The sequence below is a fragment of the Fragaria vesca genome, linkage group LG4 (assembly GCF_000184155.1).
Source record: "Fragaria vesca subsp. vesca linkage group LG4, FraVesHawaii_1.0, whole genome shotgun sequence".
In the NCBI taxonomy this organism is placed as follows: Eukaryota; Viridiplantae; Streptophyta; class Magnoliopsida; order Rosales; family Rosaceae; genus Fragaria; species Fragaria vesca.
The window spans coordinates 17036038-17055009 of record NC_020494.1 but is presented as its reverse complement, the minus strand read 5'-3'; the positions used below and the strand labels follow the sequence as shown (position 1 = coordinate 17055009).

Below are 18972 nucleotides of genomic sequence, written 5' to 3'. Positions count from 1 at the left end.
AGAAATAGAAACCAACAAGCTTTTAATGGTGTATCATCATTTTGACTCATCTAATACAAACTATGGAAAAAAAAAAGAAGAAGCTTTTATGGAAAAAAAGAAAGATCATGCTACAGTCACTCAGTCAGTAATAGAAGTAAAGTCAGAAGACTGAACACTACAGTTTCCCAGTAAATCACGAAGTAAGTGTATTTGGATGTGACTTGGATGAGTTGTATCAGACTATAGGCCCATGTCTATTATGAGTCCATCTAAATTTTCTGACCAAAATCAATTCTGATCAGAATATAACTCTTGTAGCTCTGATTTTCAAGATCCTTCACAAATTCTATACGGTGGACTCTGTGACGCATCAGAAACTCAGGGAACCACAGAGCCTCCTTACAGACTCATCAATGGAAACACCAATGGGATCTCCAAGACTCCAACACGTACATGGATGCCATGACCAGGCCCTTATATTTGTCACACGACAAAGTAAACCTAGTTCTACCTCATGTTCATTCAAGGATCAAGATCTTTGGTACATATTTACTACATCTAGCACTCTTCTAGAAAGATCAGACAATTAAATTGTTCATCAACATTGTCACCTCCGTTTCACAATTCACATAGTATTTTGCTAGTCTAAGTTGGGTGGTATTCATTTGGAGTTTCAGAAAAGTAGCATTGTAATTGTAGCCGCATGGCATCTTCTCTCCTTTAGAATTGTTGCAGGTGGAAACAATAGAAGCCAACACGTACACTTATAAAGACAAAAATGGAGTTCTGATTGTGTTAAACAAAGATGAGCAAGATAAGTCTTAAAAGTTATATATATGTATTATGGGATACTAGTAGTCCAGTAGGTTCAGCAAATCAGAGAGAGAGAGAGAGAGAGAGAGACCATGAGTTCTTCAGGAGGACTAGTGATCATTATTTCAAGTTTTCTGTGTCTATTCTATTTTGTAGCTCTACTCTTTAAAATCTTTCACAAATTATGGTGGACACCGAATCGCATACAGAAGTTGATGGCTTCACAGGGAATCAAAGGCCCTTCTTACAAACTTGTCCATGGAAACACGAAAGAAATCTCCAACATGTACAAGGAAGCCATGAGCAGACCCTTAAGTTTATCACACAACATATTTGCTTATGTTCAGCCTCATTTTCATTCATGGAGCAATATATATGGTACTTAAACATTTAAACCTATTTATGAACTCTGGATTTTTGAACTTCGAATTCAGTTACAAGATAAATTTTGGTCATCTTTGTCAATAGGGAAGAATTATCTCCAATGGCTTGGCTCGCGAGCTCAGCTGGTCATTCGAGAACCTGAGTTGTGTAGGCAGATACTGAACAACAAAGATGGAGCTTATCTGAAAATACCTCCTGAAAACTTTGTGAAGAAGTTATTAGGATATGGCCTTGTAACAATAGCTGAAGGACAAAAGTGGTCAAACTTGAGAAAGATCTCCAACCATGCCTTCCATGGAGAGAGCTTAAAAGTAAGTTCTTCATATCAATTAGTAGTAATTCTTGCAAATACTACTGTGGTACCAATATTTAGGAAGGTTGATTCTGATAAGAACATGATGCTATTGTTCTACTAGACTATGATTCCAGATATCATAGCTTGTGCTGAAATAATGCTCAAAAGGTGGGAAAGTCATGAAGGGAAAGAGATTGATGTGGTTGAAGAATTTAGGTTATTCACTTCAGAAGTGATTTCCAGGACAGCATTTGGTAGCAGCTACTTAGAAGGACAACACATTTTTGAGATGTTGAAGAAGTTGGCTTTGATATTATTCAGAAACTCGCTCCAAATCAAGGTTCCTGGTGTCAGGTACTTCCTTTTACTAGTTATTGATCTGGGAGTTGCAGGAATATCCATATTTTTGTATGTTCGCTCAAGTGAAAGAGTGAAGGAACCCTATTGTGGATCAGTCTGTCTTTAGCTATTGAACCTCTTTTTAACTAGAAATGAATGATATTTTAAATTATGCTATGCAAATGCTCAGTGGACTGTTACAGACTTACAGCAAAGTTATTCACAACCAGATTCTTGGATGGTCACCCTTGTTCTCATGTTTAATTTTTAATATTGCAGCAAGTTGTTTAAGACAAATGATGAAATCGAATCAGAGAAACTTGAGAAAGGAATACAGGACTCTATAATAGAGCTTGTTAAGAAAAGAGAACATAAGGTAACTAGTGGAGAACAAGATAACTTTGGGAGTGATTTTCTTGGATTGCTTTTAAAGGCTCATCATAATGACAATCTGAACCAGAGGATTTCGGTGGATGATATAGTTGATGATTGCAAGACATTTTACCTAGCTGGACAAGACACGACTAGTACATTGCTTACTTGGACTGTTTTTCTCCTAGCACTTAATACAGATTGGCAAGAGGAAGCAAGAAAGGAGGTCCTACAGTTATTTGGAAAACAGAATCCAAATCCGGATGACATATCCAAACTTAAAACTGTAAGAAAGTCCAGAAGAAAGGGTCACTAGCTTCTGTAAGTTGTGAAGAATTTTTCATCTATATTTAATTGGTATTTTTTTTCTCTATCTTTGTGCAATGCAGATGAGTATGATCCTCAATGAGTCTCTAAGGTTATATCCACCTGCTCTTGCAATTCCACGGATTACTGGAAGGGAAGTTAGACTTGGAAAGCTCATTGTTCCTGCAGATGTTGAACTGTTGGTCTCAGTTCTAACACTTCATCATGAACCTCAATTTTGGGGACCAGATGTGCATCTTTTCAAGCCAGAGAGATTCTTAGAAGGGGTTGCTAAAGCTACTAACAATAATATAGGCACTTTCATGCCTTTTGGACTGGGATCTCGAACTTGTGTGGGCTTGAACTTTGCAACCACTGAAGCTAAGATTGCCTTGTCAATGATTCTACAACGCTACTCCTTCACTCTTTCGCCGGCTTATATCCACTCCCCATGTCAGTCTCTCCTACTTCGGCCACAACATGGACTTCAAGTATTGTTACAACCATTGTGAATAGTAAAGCTCAGACAAGATATATGTTAAAGTTTTATATATCCACACTGAAAACAGAGAAGAAGCACAAAACAGAACATAAACTTTGTTATTGGTTTTCCTCGATTTGTATAACTACGTTTCATTTTCTCAATAACACATAGAATTTTATGACATTCTACAAAAAAAAAGAAAGAAAAAAAAAAGTGGAGGTTTATGAATTTTATTGGGTATATTGTATAATTGTTCATGCACCATTGGATCATTGCTATGTTTCACTTTCATGCATATTTACTGAAGATTTCTTCTGTTTTTCTGATCCTATTGACCTATTCTTCAAAATAAAAGAATTTATTAGTCGAATTGTTGAAACTGATCTGTAATTTTCTGTATGCTTCAGCACCAGTAGTATTGTACTACCTGTCTAGTGTCTACCTCTCAAAACGACTACTTTCTTCTCTTCCTGTTTGTTAGTCAAGGACTCAAGGGTCGCTGTAAAAATGGATACCATTTTTTTTATAGGACACATTATCAGAAAATAAAGGCCTCATAGAGATGATGTCACAGATGACAGACCTAATGAGTTTGTGTTGAACAATAAAGACCAGAAAACTTAGAATGTTTGGTGGAGCTTTTGAAAGCTCGGTAGGTTTAGGATAGCCGATCAAAACCCTACACTAAACAACAAGCAGAAGAACAGAGACCGAATGCCAATCATTGGACTCTTAGTTTTGTAATTCATTCTGTGCTTCATGTCTGAGCAGACTATATACATGGTTCTGCTGGCTCAAACATAAATCCAAAAGCAAAGAAATGTCTTCTTTAAATGGCCTAGAAATCACTGGTTCAATGTGTGTGTGTTTTCTGGTAGCAGTGATCTTCAAGATCTTTCACAAAATATGGTGGACTCCGATTCGCGTACAGAAACTGATGGCTTCACAGGGAATCAAAGGACCTCCTTACAGACTTCTCGCTGGAAACGCCAAAGAAATTTCCAACATGGGCAAGGATGTTATGAGCAGGTCCTTAGATTTGTCACACAACATATTACCAGTAGTTCTACCTCATGTTCATGCATGGACCAAAATCTATGGTATGTATTTACAAATTCTTGAGACAACTATAGTTTTGAAGTATGGGAATATAATTAGGCTTTGGTGTTGCAACTAGGGAAGAACTATCTTCAGTGGCATGGTACTCTACCTCAGCTGGTGGTGACGGAAGTTGAATTGTGCAAGGAGATATTTACTAATAAAGATGGAGTTTATCTGAAACCCAAGTTCAGACCTTATGCACAGAAGGTATTTGGGAATGGGCTTCCAGCATTAGAAGGTGAAAAATGGGTGAAATCGCGGAAGCTAGCCAACCATGCTTTCCATGGGGAGAGCTTAAAAGTAAGTTGTTACAGTAGCTACTAGCTAGTTACATAGATTTCATTCCCTCAAGAATAAGAAAGAAAATTGAAGGAAATACACTATCCAGTGACCTGTGAATTGTGATATAGCCAGTCTCTCTTTTCCCTGCATTGTGGTTTCTGTGTTGATCTGGAATGGTGGTGTGGTATTGTTTTGTTTTACTAGAATATGATTCCAGACATGATAGCTAGTGCTGAAACAATGCTAGATAGGTGGAAAGGCCATGAAGAAGGGAAAGAAATGGAAGTGTATGAAGAATTCAGATTATTAACTTCAGAAGTAATATCTAGGACAGCATTTGGCAGCAGCTATGCAGAAGGGAAGAACATTTTCGTTATGTTGACGAAGTTCAGCTTATTACTCAAAAATGATTTCAAACTCAAGTTTATCAGGTTAGTATATCCATATTCCAACTCTCCTTGTAGAAACTATCCACCACAAATCTATATATACTCGGTGGAGATTACATAAGTCGGTTGTCACTTCTAAGATTTGTGTCTTTCACTTGGCAGCAAGCTTTTTAAAACCAACGACGATATCGAATCAGAGAAGCTTGAGAAAGGAATTCGCGACTCCATAATGGGGATCGTTAAGAAAAGAGAAGAAAAGGCAATGAGTGAGGAACAAAAGAGCTTTGGGAGTGATTTTCTTGGTTTACTTCTAAAGGCTCATCATGATTCCAATGACATTCATTGGATTTCAGTGGACGATTTGGTTGATGAATGCAAGTCATTTTACTTTGTTGGACAAGAGACCAGTAATACTTTACTTTCCTGGACAGTGTTTCTTCTGGCACTCCATACTGATTGGCAAGAGGAAGCAAGAAAGGAAGTCCTACAGTTATTTGGGAAACAGACTCCGAATCCTGATGGCCTTGCCAAACTGAAAACTGTAAGCAAGCCATGAACTCAATCAATATCCAATACACTGCTGCTTGCCTGTTTGGACTAATCTGATCACTTGATTCATTTCCATGTTTGCATGTAGATGAGTATGATCTTCAACGAGTCCCTAAGGCTATATTCTCCAGCTGTTACCGTCACAAGGAGAGTCAAAAAGGATGTTAGACTAGGAAACCTCATTGTTCCTGCTAATACTGAGTTGATCATCCCATATCTGGCGCTTCACCATGAGCCTGAGTCATGGGGACAAGATGTGCAACATTTCAAACCAGAACGATTCTCTGAAGGAGTTGCTAAAGCTACAAACAACAACATAGCTCTATTCTTACCCTTTGGAATGGGATCTAGAGTTTGTGTTGGACTCAACTTCGCCACCATGGAAGCCAAGATTGCTCTATCAATGATTCTGCAACGCTACTCCTTCACCCTTTCCCCAGCTTATGTTCACTCACCGTTTAGGAGTATGACACTTCGCCCACAGCATGGAGTTCAAGTAATGCTGTACTCCTTGAACTGTGAAGACTGAAGATTACAATTCCTTCCCAGTAATTCTAGGAATTGGCCTATTTCTAGTTGGGTGCCCAAGTCACCAATTTTTGGGCCCAGTCCAATTCAGTTGGTGTGTTCTCAGCCACTTTGGGGCCCAACTTGGCACTGTGATTAGGTTAATTGGCTTTACTATATCGAGTTTCGTCTATAGGATCTAGCATAAAATTAAAGTTGCTCATAGTGTAATAGAAGAATAAGTGAGCATCGAATGCACCACAACTTTATATCTGGTGTATAAATCGCAGCAGAAGAGTATGTAAAGTTATTCTGACATGAGATACAATTCGTGATGATCATTTTATGTTTTTAGCGCTATTATCAAAATGCTTTCGAAAGTAATTCTATGTAAATAGAAATAGAAATGTGGAAGAAAGACGAAGTACTATTGTACTAATGTAAAATTTTCACAGCACTTTACTCTGGTGTTCCCTGTAGTTGACTCCAAAGAAAAATTAAAGGGGTTACATTATCCTATAACCAACATGATCCTAATCTCTTGCTTCCTCTCTTTCTATTTGCAGCACCTTGCCAAATAACAAAATCCAGCCACCAATGATCAAGAGTGAAGACTCTACCAATGCTGCAAAGTAGGAACGCATGCATCGGAATCCACTTAATATTAAGATCAAGACAGATGGTTGATCTTAGCGTGCTAGCCGCTGCTTCACCTTCTTCGTATAGTAATGACGCTTTCTCTTCGCTTCACTTTCAAAGAGACACAATATGACTTCCTCGGAAGAAATTGTAACAAGTCTTTCAATAACTAATCTACTTCTCTTCTCTCTTGTAATTCTGATCTTCAACATCTTTCGCAAAATATGGTGGATTCCTACTCGCCTTCAGAATTTTATGGCGTCGCAGGGAATCAAAGGTCCTTCGTATACACTCATCCATGGAAACACCAAACAAGTCGCCAACATGTACAGGGAAGCCATGAGCAAGCCCATGTTAGATTTTTCGCACGACATAGTACCTGTAGTTCTACCTCATGTCCATGCATGGAGCAACATCTATGGTATTTTCTAGAGTCTTGAGTTCATGAGTTTTCAACCACTCTTTGGTTTCATGTATATATGATTAGCTTTTGGTCGTGCAAACAGGGAAGAATTTTCTTCTGTGGCAAGGTACTCAAGCTCAGTTGGTTGTGACGGAACCTGAACTGTGCAAGGAGATATTCAACAACAAAGATGGGGCTTATCCGAAACCCACGTCCGAAATTCCAAAATTGCTACTTGGGAATGGCCTTCCGTTGTTGGAAGGTGAGAAATGGGCGAAATCGCGAAAGCTAGCTAACCATACCTTCCATGGAGAGAGCTTAAAAGTAAGTTACTATTGTCACTGTTGGAGAACACCACTGAAAATCTCTACTGATTTGTACGTAAGAAAAGAATCAGTTGACCTTGTCGATATATTGTATGATGCATGATACATGTTCTTGTGTTTGTTACACTAGAATATGATTCCACAAATGATAGTCAGTGCTGAGACAATGGTAGAAAGATGGAAAAACCTTGGCCAAGAGATTGAGGTGTTTCAAGAATTTAGATTGTTGACAGCAGAAGTGATTTCTAGGACAGCATTTGGCAGCAGTTACTTGCAAGGACAGCAAATATTTGATATGTTGATGAAGTTAACCTCCTTAATTTCCACCTTTGATCTCAGACTCAAGCTTCCAATCATCAGGTTGATAGCTCTACACTATTAACAGTGTGTTATATATTAACAAGACTACATATATATACTTTGATGATATTACTAATGTACGTATTGCAGCTATTCTCATAGATGTAATCTTTTACTTAATATTGCAGCAAGTTTTTTAAGACGAGCGACGAGATCGAAGCAGAGAAGCTTCAGAAAGGAATCCGCAACTCTGTAATGGAGATTGTTAAGGAAAGAGAAGAGAAGGCAATGAGTGGGGGAGAAGAGAGCTTTGGGAGTGATTTTCTCGGCTCACTATTAAAGGCTTATCATGATACCAATGACAAGCAGAGGTTTTCGATAGATGATATAGTTGATGAGTGCAAATCGTTTTACTTTGCTGGACAAGAGACTGTCAATACTTTGCTTGCGTGGACTGTGTTTCTTCTGGCACACCATACCGAATGGCAAGAGGAAGCGAGAAAGGAAGTCCTGGAAATTTTTGGGAAAGAAACTCCAAATCCTAATGACCTCTCCAAACTAAAAACAGTAATTCTTGAACTTCTTTTATTACTTCTCTAAGCTAGGGGAAGAAATGTTGGTTTTTAAGGTTTTGAAATTATTATTTCCTTGCGATTCATTCATTTTTCATATATTCATGCAGATGAGCATGATCATCAATGAAGCCTTGAGGCTATATTCTCCCATTCTTTACGTCACAAGGAACATTGAAAGGAAAGTGAAACTCGGAAACCTCGTTGTTCCTGCTGATGTTGAGTTACTCATCCCATTTCTAGCAATACACCATGACCTTCAATTCTGGGGAGAAGACGCACATCTTTTCAAACCAGAACGATTCTCAGAAGGAGTTGCTAAAGCTACTAACAACAACATGGCGACATTCTTACCATTTGGAATGGGACCTAGGAATTGTGTGGGACTTCACTTTGGCACCACTGAAGCCAAGATTGCTCTTTCAATGATTCTACAACGCTACTCCTTTACCCTTTCCCCAGGTTATGTTCACGCGCCATCGAGGCAGCTGGCACTGCGCCCACGGCATGGAGTTCAAGTAATGCTACACTCGCTCTAGCTGAACTGTGAGGTCCGGAGAGTACTGCACCTAGCTAGTGAATTGTTTTACTATTTTTTTTTGTATGATAATGTAGGGAATAAGTCCTACACAATACTGATATGATTTCTGTATGCTGTATGCTTCTGTAGAATCATTCCGGTATGTTATGCCAATATGCCAACATTAACTAGCAAGCAAATTTCAAAGACTAATAGACCCTTCATTAAGACTGATATATTTTAAGGATACATATGAATACTGTGAAGAAGCATTCATCCATTTCCGGAGTTAGTTTCCAGCATCAGCTTTGCATGAAGATTACTTCCACTGCGCTCTGTAGACAAATAATCCAAATCTGTAAGAAGAAAACTAATGTTCTGACTATTCTGAGACAGTGAGATAGATCAGTACATAATTTTGGAAGGGTTGGTTACCTTAAGGGTACCCAATAAACAAATAAACAGTGACAAATAATTTCGGTGACAAGGGTTGGTCACCTTAAGGTGACCATAATCAATAAACATGGGACACATATCTATTTTAAAAGACTTGATTGTAATTTAAGGATATAACATGAAGGGTTTTGGGTTTTTAACATGTTTGTTTATAATTATTGTTGACACTTGTTCATCTCTCATTCGTGTTTGTCAGCTATAAATGACCATAGCAGATCACTCAAGTTATTTCCATTTTGGAAAGTGATCTTTGATTTTAAGTGTGTGGCCAATAATGGCACCTAGCTTGGGTCAACAATGGCCTTTCAAAGTTTCAAACATGCTATGTAACACAGAGATCCCAAAAGCGAACACAAACAACAAGAAAAAAAATGATGAGTTGGATGAGAGACACAGTGCTCACTCTTCCCACTGCTTTGTGTACTTTCCTTCTTCTGTTGGCTCTGATATTCATCAAGATCTTTCATAAACTATGGTGGATTCCGACTCGTACACAGAAATTCATGGCTGCTCAGGGAATCAGAGGTCCTTCTTACAAACTCATCCATGGAAACAACAAAGAAATCAGCAACATGCTAATGGAAGCCATGAGCAGGCCCGTACTGAACTTATCACATGAAGTACTATCTGCAGTTCAGCCTCACATTCACTCATGGACCAAGATCTATGGTAATTAGCCAACTCTTAACTCAAAAATGTTTATTTGTCAAGTCTTACTTCAAAGATGTGATCTTTTTGTGGTTAATTACTATCTGCTACAGGGAAGAATTATCTACAATGGTATGGTCTTCAACCAGTTTTGGTGATTACAGAACCCGAGTTAGTCAAGGAGATACTCCACAACAAAGATGGGGTTTTCACCAAACAGAAGCCCAGTATCTATGTGAAGAAGCTATTGGGAGACAGCATTTCCATGGCAGAAGGTGAAAAATGGTCAAAACTGAGAAAGCTTTCCAACCATGCCTTCCATGGAGACAGCTTAAAAGTAAGTTACCTTTGTTGCATTTATCTCTGACTCAAAACCAAGTTGTTTAATTTGTGAATAAATAGTACTACTTACTGGTGACCCTTGCAAAGATTAGTGTAGTAGTATTAAGTAGTGGTACTTGTCTCAATTGTTCATAAGAAATGCACAAATTGTAGGACAATTTGCTTACTAAATTAGGGTACTGTTGGGTTTTGCTAGAATATGATTCCAGACATGATAGCTAGTGCTGAGACAATGCTCGAAGGGTGGAAGAAGCATGAAGAAAAAGAGATTGAGGTGTATGAACATTTCAGGAGGTTCACTTCAGAAGTGATTTCTAGGACAGCATTTGGTAGCAGCTATTTAGAAGGGAAGGATATTTTTGACATGTTGATGAAGTTAGGCTCCTTAATATTCAGAAACGCTCATAAATTCAGGGTTCCTGGCATCAGGTACCTTCCTCTAAATTGAAACAATTGATGTTCCTTTTAGCTGTTTTTGGATATTCTATTATTTGATGTTCTTGATTACTTAAATGAAGATGTATGATATCAACTACCGAGTGGTGTTACTTCTTAAGCTTATTGAATTCAAAATTGCAGCAAGTTTTATAAAACTAGTGATGAGAAAGAATCAGAGAAGCTTGAGAAAGGAATACGTGACACCATAGTAGAAATTGTAAAGAAAAGAGAGAGGGAGGCAGTGACCGGAGAAGAAGGCAGCTTTGGGACTGATTTTCTTGGGTTACTTTTGAAGGCTCACCATGGTGCCAATGACAAGCAGAGGATTTCAGTGAATGAATTGGTTGAGGAGTGCAAGACGTTTTACTTTGCTGGACAAGATACCACCAACTCTTTGCTTGTTTGGACTGTCTTTCTTCTGGCTCTCCATCCGGATTGGCAAGAGGAAGCGAGAAAGGAGGTCCTGCAAATATTTGGCAAACAACCTCCAAGTCCTGATGGCCTTGCTAAACTGAAAACAGTAAGAAAGTATAAAAACTCTGCCCTCATGTATATGTTTGTCTAAATGGGATAAATGTTCGATTAATCTTGAGCTGCTCTTTATATTTTGATGCAGATGAGTATGATCATCAATGAGTCTCTGAGGCTATATCCTCCTGTTATAACCCTCGCACGAAACGTGGATAAGGAAGTTAGACTGGGAAACCTTACTATCCCTCCTAATGTTGAATTTCTTGTCCCAAATCTAGCACTTCATCATGAACCTCAGTTCTGGGGACAAGATGTGAAAGTTTTTAAACCGGAGAGATTCTCAGAAGGTGTTGCAAGTGCTACCAACAACAACATGGCTGCATTCTTACCCTTTGGAATGGGACCTAGAACTTGTGTTGGCCTCAACTTTGCCACCATAGAAGCAAAGATTGCTCTTGCAATGATCCTACAACGCTACTCCTTCACACTTTCCCCAGCTTATGTCCACTCACCCTTTCAATTTCTCACAGTTCGTCCACAGCATGGACTTCAAGTTATTCTACACTCACTCTGACTGGTGAAGACCAAAATTTCCCCATAAAATCTTACATTCCATCTAGAACATATTGTAGCTTATAAAATAAAAATAACTATTCGTATTTAACTTTCACACCAGTGGTGGCATTTGACCAGTTCATACTCAGTTTTTTTACCTGTTTAGTTACTCCACGGCATTTTATTTCATATTCATATAGTGTCATCAAGATGTGGACAAGATTGATCTCTAGGCTCTAGTATTTGTCATACTCCTTTGCCTGCCAAAATGTCAAAGTCAACAATAATTATCAATGAATACCAGAAAAGTTAAATAGCGGACCGAGCCTGGAAGAAAAATGACAAGAAAGATGATCATGATGTTAAGGTTTCTGTGTCTGTTTCTTCTTCTCTTAGCTCTAATCAAGGTGTTTCACAAACTATGGTGGACTCCTATTCGGATTCAGAAACTGATGAGTCTGAGGGGAATCAAAGGTCCTCCATACAGACTTCTGTATGGAAACGGCAAAGAAATCATCAACATGCAAAAGGAAGCTGCGCTCATGCCCAGAAACTTATCACATGATATATTTCCTCGACTTCATCCTCATATTCACTCGTGGTCGAAGAGATATGGTATCACAAACTCTTAGTTACTTAACTAAATATAGTTTATTATCAAACTCTGTTCAATGTTTTAATTTGGTCCAAGCGCTGTGTTACACAGGGAAGAACTTTCTTATGTGGTATGGTGTTCAACCAGTTTTGGTTGTTACAGAACCTGAGTCATGCAAAGAGATTTTCAATAACAAAGATGGAGCTTTTCCAAAACCAAAGCCTAGTGACATTGTGAAGAAGCTATTTGGAGATAGCCTTGCCATGACAGAAGATGAAAAATGGGCCAATTTGAGAAAGCTGGCCAACCATGCCTTCCATGGAGAGAGCTTAAAAGTAAGTTACTCTTCATAGTTGTTTCTTACTTTCTTACTGCAATATGTTTAGATACCATGAGTTCTGGACCTGTGGCTGTTTGTTACTTCTCAAATTATGATCGTGGAGATCATGGGTTAGACTAGGACTGTTCCATATATACTTATTTAGGTCCTTCAATCAATATGTTTCAGTTTTAGTTTTAATTGAAAAAAAAATCAATATGTTTTAGTTCAAGAAAGTTTCAAAAAAACACAGTTATTTCTAAAATTCTCCTAAAACAAGAATATTAAACTTAATAGTTGTATGATGGTATTTTGTTACAAGGCTATGTTTCCAGACATGACAGCTAGTGCAGAGGCGATGATAGAAAGGTGGAAAAATCATGAAGGAAAAGAGACTGATGTGTTTGAGGAATTTAGATTGTTGACTTCAGAAGTGATTGCCAGGACAGCGTTTGGCAGCAGCTACTTAGAAGGACAAAACATTTTTGAAATGTTGAAGAATTTAAGCATCATAGTATTCAAAAATCTTTACAAGTACAAGACCAGGTTTCCTGGAATCAGGTAGCTTCCCAGAATCGATCTTTCTCTTTTAGCTATTGAATATTGATTAATTGGTTGATGCATGTTGCTTCTCATTCAAAATAGCAGCAAGGTTTATAGAACCAGCGGTGAGATTGAAGCAGACAAGCTTGAGAAAGAAATACAAGACTCTGTAATGGAGATTGTTAAGAAAAGAGAACAGAAGGCAAGCAGCGGGGAAGGAGAGAGCTTTGGGAGTGATTTTCTTGGCTTACTTTTGAAGTCTCATCATGACATCAATGACGACCAGAAATTTTCGATAGACAATGTGGTTGAAGAGTGCAAGGCATTATACTTTGTTGGACAGGAGACAACTAGTACTTTGCTTTCTTGGACTGTTTTTCTTCTGGCACAACATCCTGAATGGCAAGAGGAAGCAAGAAAGGAGGTGTTGCAGTTATTTGGCAAAGAAACTCCAAATTCTGATGGCATTTCCAAACTCAAAACAGTAAGAACATCACTATCTCAATTGAAAAATAGATATAAACACACACAAACACACGCACACACATATATGATCGTCTAATTGACGGGCATCTGCAACTAAGTTAGTTTACTAATCTCAGTTTCATCTCTTATCTTTTTATATTTTGATGCATGCAGATGAGCATGATTATTAATGAGACTCTAAGGTTATATCCTCCTGTTAATTTGATCGGAAGGATAGTTCCAAGAGAAGTAAAACTGGGAGCAGTCCAAGTTCCTGCAAATGTTGAATTGCTTATCCCAACTGTAGCACTTCATCATGATTCTCAAATATGGGGACAAGAAGCGGCACTTTTCAAACCAGAGAGATTCTCTGAAGGGGTTGCTAAAGCTACTAATGATAACATGGGTTCATTCTCACCCTTTGGAATGGGACCTAGAATGTGTGCAGGAATCAACTTCGCTTCCAATGAAGCAAAGATTGCGCTCTCAATGATTCTACAACACTACTCATTTACCCTTTCCCCAGCTTATGTCCACTCGCCTTTTCAGTTTCTTACAGTTCGTCCACAACATGGAGTTCAAGTTATACTACATTCTCTTTGAGCTATACGACAATCTGTGAGCTATGCATGGTCAGACTCCCAAGACTCCCAACAATATCTCGCGGTTGGCATGTTGGATATTCTTAGCTTTGTTATAAAAAAATGCTACTGCTCAACTGACTGTAATGAATCTAAACAGTTCTTAAACACCGGTCCCAATGTAAATGAATAAAATATCACATTTCTCGGTTAATATATGCAATCCGGTCGATCTGCAAGCTTCCTACAATATTTCACGGTTGGCATATGGGATCCATCATCAAATATTGAACATTCTCACATAGAGAATGTTCAATCTTTCAGATTGTCGTATAGCTCGTCTATTCTACAATCTTCAACCCATCATCAAATTTTCAATCTTTCTCACCAAATCCACAGTTCCCATATAAAAGCCAGAATTTTGATCTAAACCCAGTTACCAAATTCAAGCCTTTACCAAACCCCTACAGTCCCAAACCTCAAATTCCCATCACCAAACCCTTCATCCCTGAACTCGTTTACAGCAAGAACCCAAAATCAACACAACACAGATAACAACTCTAACTAATCTAACGAAAGTGAAAAACAGTTCTAAGAAATCAATCACTGATACTCAGTCTAATATGTTCAACAGTTAAAAGTCTAAATCTCCGAACCTATCTCCTTCAGCAGTGTCAGCAGCTTCTAGTACTAGTTCAACACCACCACAGCAGCCGAATGTGGAATCACCTGATTCCTCAAACACTGGAATTCAATTCAGCTATTTCTAACACAAATGACTCTCGTATGAAGTCCCTGATGCAAGAAGTTCAATATTCTTCTTCCTCTTGTGAAACCAAGACACACCAAAACCCAATTCACCAAAATCATAAAAGGAAGAAAATTTCAGGGTCTAATTTGAAGGTGGGTACCTGAGACCTTTCTCTTGTTGACGTAACGGCCACGCGGAGCTGCCGCCGGAACCGACTCGTCTTCTTCAGCCTTGTCTGCTGCCATTGCGGCTTCCCAAACTAGTGAGACTGTGAGAGAGCTCAAGTTGTCGCGCTAAATGCTAAACCAGGATGAAATGTCAATATTGCCCCCACAATCAGATTTATTTACAGATACGTATCCGGATGTATCGAACGGATACGGCAGGATACTCCGGGATACGGGGGCAATACTGACTTTTCGCCTTTGTGTATTGGCAAATCCAGTGTAGTTTCTCCTTTCTCCTCTTGTTCAACATTTTCATGGAGATGGATGCTCAATTTAAACAAAGCCCAACTGAGATTGACAGCTACCCTGTAGTTCAAGCTGGAAAGAAGATCATTGCAGGCCGAGCAATCGCATAAATGCTAAGCTTTGTTATAGAAAATGCTACTGCTCAACTGACTGTAATGAAGCTATATCTTAAACAACAGTCCCAAATGCAAATGAATAAAACATCACATTTCTCAGTTAATATATGCAATCCGGTCGACCAGTAGTGCCATGTACTATCAATACAAGGTTAACATTTTTTTACAAGCTTACATATATCAAGTTTTCTATGATTCATGAGCCCCCTATGTTCCTGTAAACAGCTAAATGCCAGATGATTGTAAGGAATATATTAACTTTGAAGCCTAAATACCAGTTTATGACAAAACCAACCAGTACCAGTTTATGATAAAGGAGATTCTCTTCGATAAGAGGAAGCAAGAAACTGAGTTCTGCATCTGCACTCAAATGACAACAAATTAATCCACAGCCGAATTGCTTAATGTGTGACAGATACCAAAGTGTAAGAATAGTAAGATGCTGCTGCTTAATACGAGTGACCACAGTGATACTTTTCACAATCAATATGTTGTGTCAAACGTGTCAAAATTCTGTGACCAAAGTGGCAATTTTGCCAAACAACAAAGCCTCAGCTAGCCGACTTGCTCTACCTAAGACAAACACCAAATATCATCAAGAATGCATAAGGTTAAAAGTGGAGTAGCATCTATGACAACTATGTTACATCAATCCTCTTGGAATTGATCGAAGACATGAAGTATATATATTCATTTAGGGTCACCTCTCTATGGACAAGTTTTGGCTTATCTTTTGCGTCATATAGTTCTTTGCCTGCTGAGTATCAAAATCAATAATAGTAATCAAACTAAGAGCACAACCTTAAATAGTTGACTGAGCCAGAGGAAAGTAACACAATAAGGAGAGTCATGATCTTAAGCTTTGTTTGTGTGTTGCTTCTCTTAGCTCTGATCAACGCCTTTCACAAACTATGGTGGACTCCAGTTCGGCTTCAGAATATGATGGCTCTGCAGGGAATCAAAGGTCCTTCTTACAGACTTCTCTATGGGAACGCTACAGAAATCACCAACATGAAAAAGGAAGCCATGAGCAGGCCCATAAGTTTATCACATGATATATTTTCTCACGTTCAACCTCATATTCACGCATGGACCAAGAGTTATGGTATTTACAAGCTCTTAACTTGCCTATGATTGGTAATTAAAGCTTTGTTTGTGTAATTAGTGGTCATTGCTAACACATGCAGGGAAGAATTTTCTTCAATGGTATGGTGTTAAGCCAGTTTTGGTTGTTACTGAACCTGAGTTATGCAAAGAGATCCTCAATAACAAAGACGGAGTATATGTAAAGCCGAAGCCTTCTATCGTTGTGAAGAAGCTATTTGGAGATAGCGTTGCCATGACAGAAGGCGAGAAATGGGCCAAGTTGAGAAAGCTATCCAACCATGCCTTTCATGGAGAGAGCTTAAGAGTAAGTTAGTCCTTTAGTCTCAGCTTCAAAGGAAATGATTATTACAAAATAATTTCGAACTTTATAATAGCTGCTGAGGCGATGGCATGGTATTCTGTTTCTAGAATATGTTCCCAGACATGATAGCTAGTGCTGAGGCGATGGTGGAAAGGTGGAAACATCATGAAGGAAATGAAATTGAAGTGTTTGAAGAATTTCGGTTGCTGACTTCCGAAGTAATTTCCAGGACAGCATTTGGCAGTAGCTACTTAGAAGGAAAGAAGATTTTTGAAATGTTGATGAGGCTATCCTCCATAATAGTCAGAAATCTTTTCGGCATCAGGTTTCCTGGCATGAGGTAGCTAGGGAGACGTCTTTTTTTTTTTCTTTTTCTTTTTTCAGTTGAGTCTTCTTTTATTGGTTGTTGTATGTTAGATGTTGCTTCTCATGTTTAATCTATCATGCAAAATTGCAGTAAGCTTTTTAGAACTAGTGATGATATTGAATCAGAAAAGGTTGAGAAAGGAATACGCAACTCCATAATGGAGATTGTTAAGAAAAGAGAAAAGGAGGCAAAGGCTGGAGAAGAAGATAGCTTCGGAAAAGATTTTCTAGGATTGCTTTTAAAGGCTCATCATGCTACAAATGACAAGCAGATGATTTCGGTGGATGAATTGCTTGAGGAATGCAAGACGTTTTACTTTGCTGGACAAGAGACCACTAATACTTTGCTTGCTTGGACTACTCTTCTTCTGGCACTTCATCCTGAATGGCAAGAGGAAGCAAGAAATGAGGTCCTGCAGTTTTTTGGTAAAGAACCTCCGACTTATGATGGCATTGCCAAACTAAAAACAGTAAGATCCCTCCTACCATTTGATGATTTAAAACGTTCAACTAAGTTTGAAACTAATCTTTGTTGCTTAATCTCTTATATTTTCTTTTGATACAAGCAGATGAGTATGATCATCAACGAGACTCTAAGGTTATATCCTCCTGCTATTTTGCTTGCAAGGAAAGTTTCAAGGGAAGTTAGACTTGGAAAAATCTTGGTTCCTGCTAATGTTGAATTGCTCGTCCCTACTCTAGCACTTCACCATGAACCTCAGTTATGGGGAGAAGAAGTGGAATTGTTCAAACCAGAGCGATTCTCTGAAGGGATTGCTAAAGCCACTAATGATAACATGGCCGCCTTCATGCCCTTTGGATTGGGACCTCGAATATGTGTAGGATTCAACTTTGCAGCCCTTGAAGCAAAGATAGCTATGTCAATGATTCTACAACGCTACTCATTTACCCTTTCCCCGGGTTATGTCCACTCGCCTTTTCAGTATGTTACTGTCCGCCCACAGAATGGAGTTCAAGTAATTCTACACCCACTTTGAGCTGTGAAGACCAGGACTTTTCATAAAACTTGAAGTTGGTTATATATTTTAACTATGCTAGCTTATGAAACAGCATCTGTTAAACTGATTGTCAAGAATCAAAATGGTGCTTGAACACCACACCTCCAATAAATAAAGCATCACATCTGTGAATTAATAATTTAATATACATATATGCAACTCACCAAAAATGACACTACCTATGCATGCTTTTCTATTTCTCTGTCAATCAGCCAATACATGTTTAACCCCTGCATATCTTAACCTTTGATCCAAGGCAAAAGTGGAGTTTTGTGTACCAGAAAGGGAACCAATGTCCAATATATGTAATATATGAAAGTAGATATTTCAAAAGAATATGAAGGAGAAGTAAGGCAAATACTTGTGTGCCTTAAGCTATGGATACCTGATAGTCGCATATTTGTGCGACTTTTATCATGCTAATTATTCTTATTACTTATTTATTTTGTGATGTTTTCCTATTTTTAATTAACTTTATTTGTTTTTAGGTGTTTTGAAGTCAAACAAAGAAAAGGAGATAATTGGGCTTAATTAGGATCCCTAATCCTAGTTGGATTGGTGATGGACGTGAGATATAGGTTAACTAACCTATTTATACAAGGGGGCAGCCAAACAAGAGAAAAAAGGAGGAGAACGAGAGAGAAAAAAAGAGAAGAAAGAGAGGGGAAGAAAGAAAGAGAAGAAAAAGAGAGAGAAAGAGAAGAAAGAAAGGAGAGGAAAAAGAACTCGATCGGCAAAGATCTTCTTCAATCAAGTTTTCTTCTTCTCACCCTTATTTCATCTTCCATGTATTCTCTGATGTTCTTAATCAAGATTATGTGTAACTAAACTCCTTAGTAGTTAGGGGCTGATCAAAGCCCTAG

The 18972-nt window shown here is 38.4% G+C and overlaps 6 protein-coding genes across 6 annotated transcripts; all 6 read left to right on the top strand.

The window, feature by feature from the left end:
- The first annotated feature begins 887 nt into the window (after positions 1-887).
- Positions 888-3003, top strand: LOC101303995 (cytochrome P450 734A1-like). The gene is made up of 5 exons (XM_004298303.1): positions 888-1173; positions 1264-1490; positions 1596-1828; positions 2093-2471; positions 2575-3003. Exons 1-5 carry the CDS (start codon positions 888-890, stop codon positions 3001-3003), a joined length of 1554 nt encoding a protein of 517 aa, XP_004298351.1.
- A 606-nt stretch (positions 3004-3609) lies between these two features.
- LOC101303212 (cytochrome P450 734A1-like) lies at positions 3610-6092 on the top strand. The gene is made up of 5 exons (XM_004297164.1): positions 3610-4075; positions 4153-4376; positions 4563-4789; positions 4910-5288; positions 5385-6092. The coding sequence occupies exons 1-5, from the start codon at positions 3796-3798 to the stop codon at positions 5823-5825; spliced, it is 1551 nt and encodes a 516-aa protein (XP_004297212.1). The 5' UTR covers positions 3610-3795; the 3' UTR covers positions 5826-6092.
- A 479-nt stretch (positions 6093-6571) lies between these two features.
- On the top strand, positions 6572-8582 carry LOC101303701 (cytochrome P450 734A1-like). The gene is made up of 5 exons (XM_004298302.1): positions 6572-6863; positions 6949-7169; positions 7302-7531; positions 7660-8038; positions 8154-8582. Exons 1-5 carry the CDS (start codon positions 6572-6574, stop codon positions 8580-8582), a joined length of 1551 nt encoding a protein of 516 aa, XP_004298350.1.
- A 797-nt stretch (positions 8583-9379) lies between these two features.
- Positions 9380-11620, top strand: LOC101302926 (cytochrome P450 734A1-like). The gene is made up of 5 exons (XM_004297163.1): positions 9380-9688; positions 9781-10004; positions 10206-10438; positions 10589-10967; positions 11064-11620. Exons 1-5 carry the CDS (start codon positions 9391-9393, stop codon positions 11490-11492), a joined length of 1563 nt encoding a protein of 520 aa, XP_004297211.1. The 5' UTR covers positions 9380-9390; the 3' UTR covers positions 11493-11620.
- A 199-nt stretch (positions 11621-11819) lies between these two features.
- LOC101302640 (cytochrome P450 734A1-like) lies at positions 11820-14193 on the top strand. Its single transcript, XM_004297162.1, has 5 exons — positions 11820-12088; positions 12180-12403; positions 12710-12948; positions 13033-13414; positions 13570-14193. The coding sequence occupies exons 1-5, from the start codon at positions 11824-11826 to the stop codon at positions 13996-13998; spliced, it is 1539 nt and encodes a 512-aa protein (XP_004297210.1). The 5' UTR covers positions 11820-11823; the 3' UTR covers positions 13999-14193.
- Positions 14194-16165: 1972 nt separating this feature from the next.
- On the top strand, positions 16166-18088 carry LOC101303417 (cytochrome P450 734A1-like). Its single transcript, XM_004298301.1, has 5 exons — positions 16166-16421; positions 16504-16727; positions 16832-17064; positions 17182-17560; positions 17660-18088. Exons 1-5 carry the CDS (start codon positions 16166-16168, stop codon positions 18086-18088), a joined length of 1521 nt encoding a protein of 506 aa, XP_004298349.1.
- Positions 18089-18972: the final 884 nt, after the last annotated feature.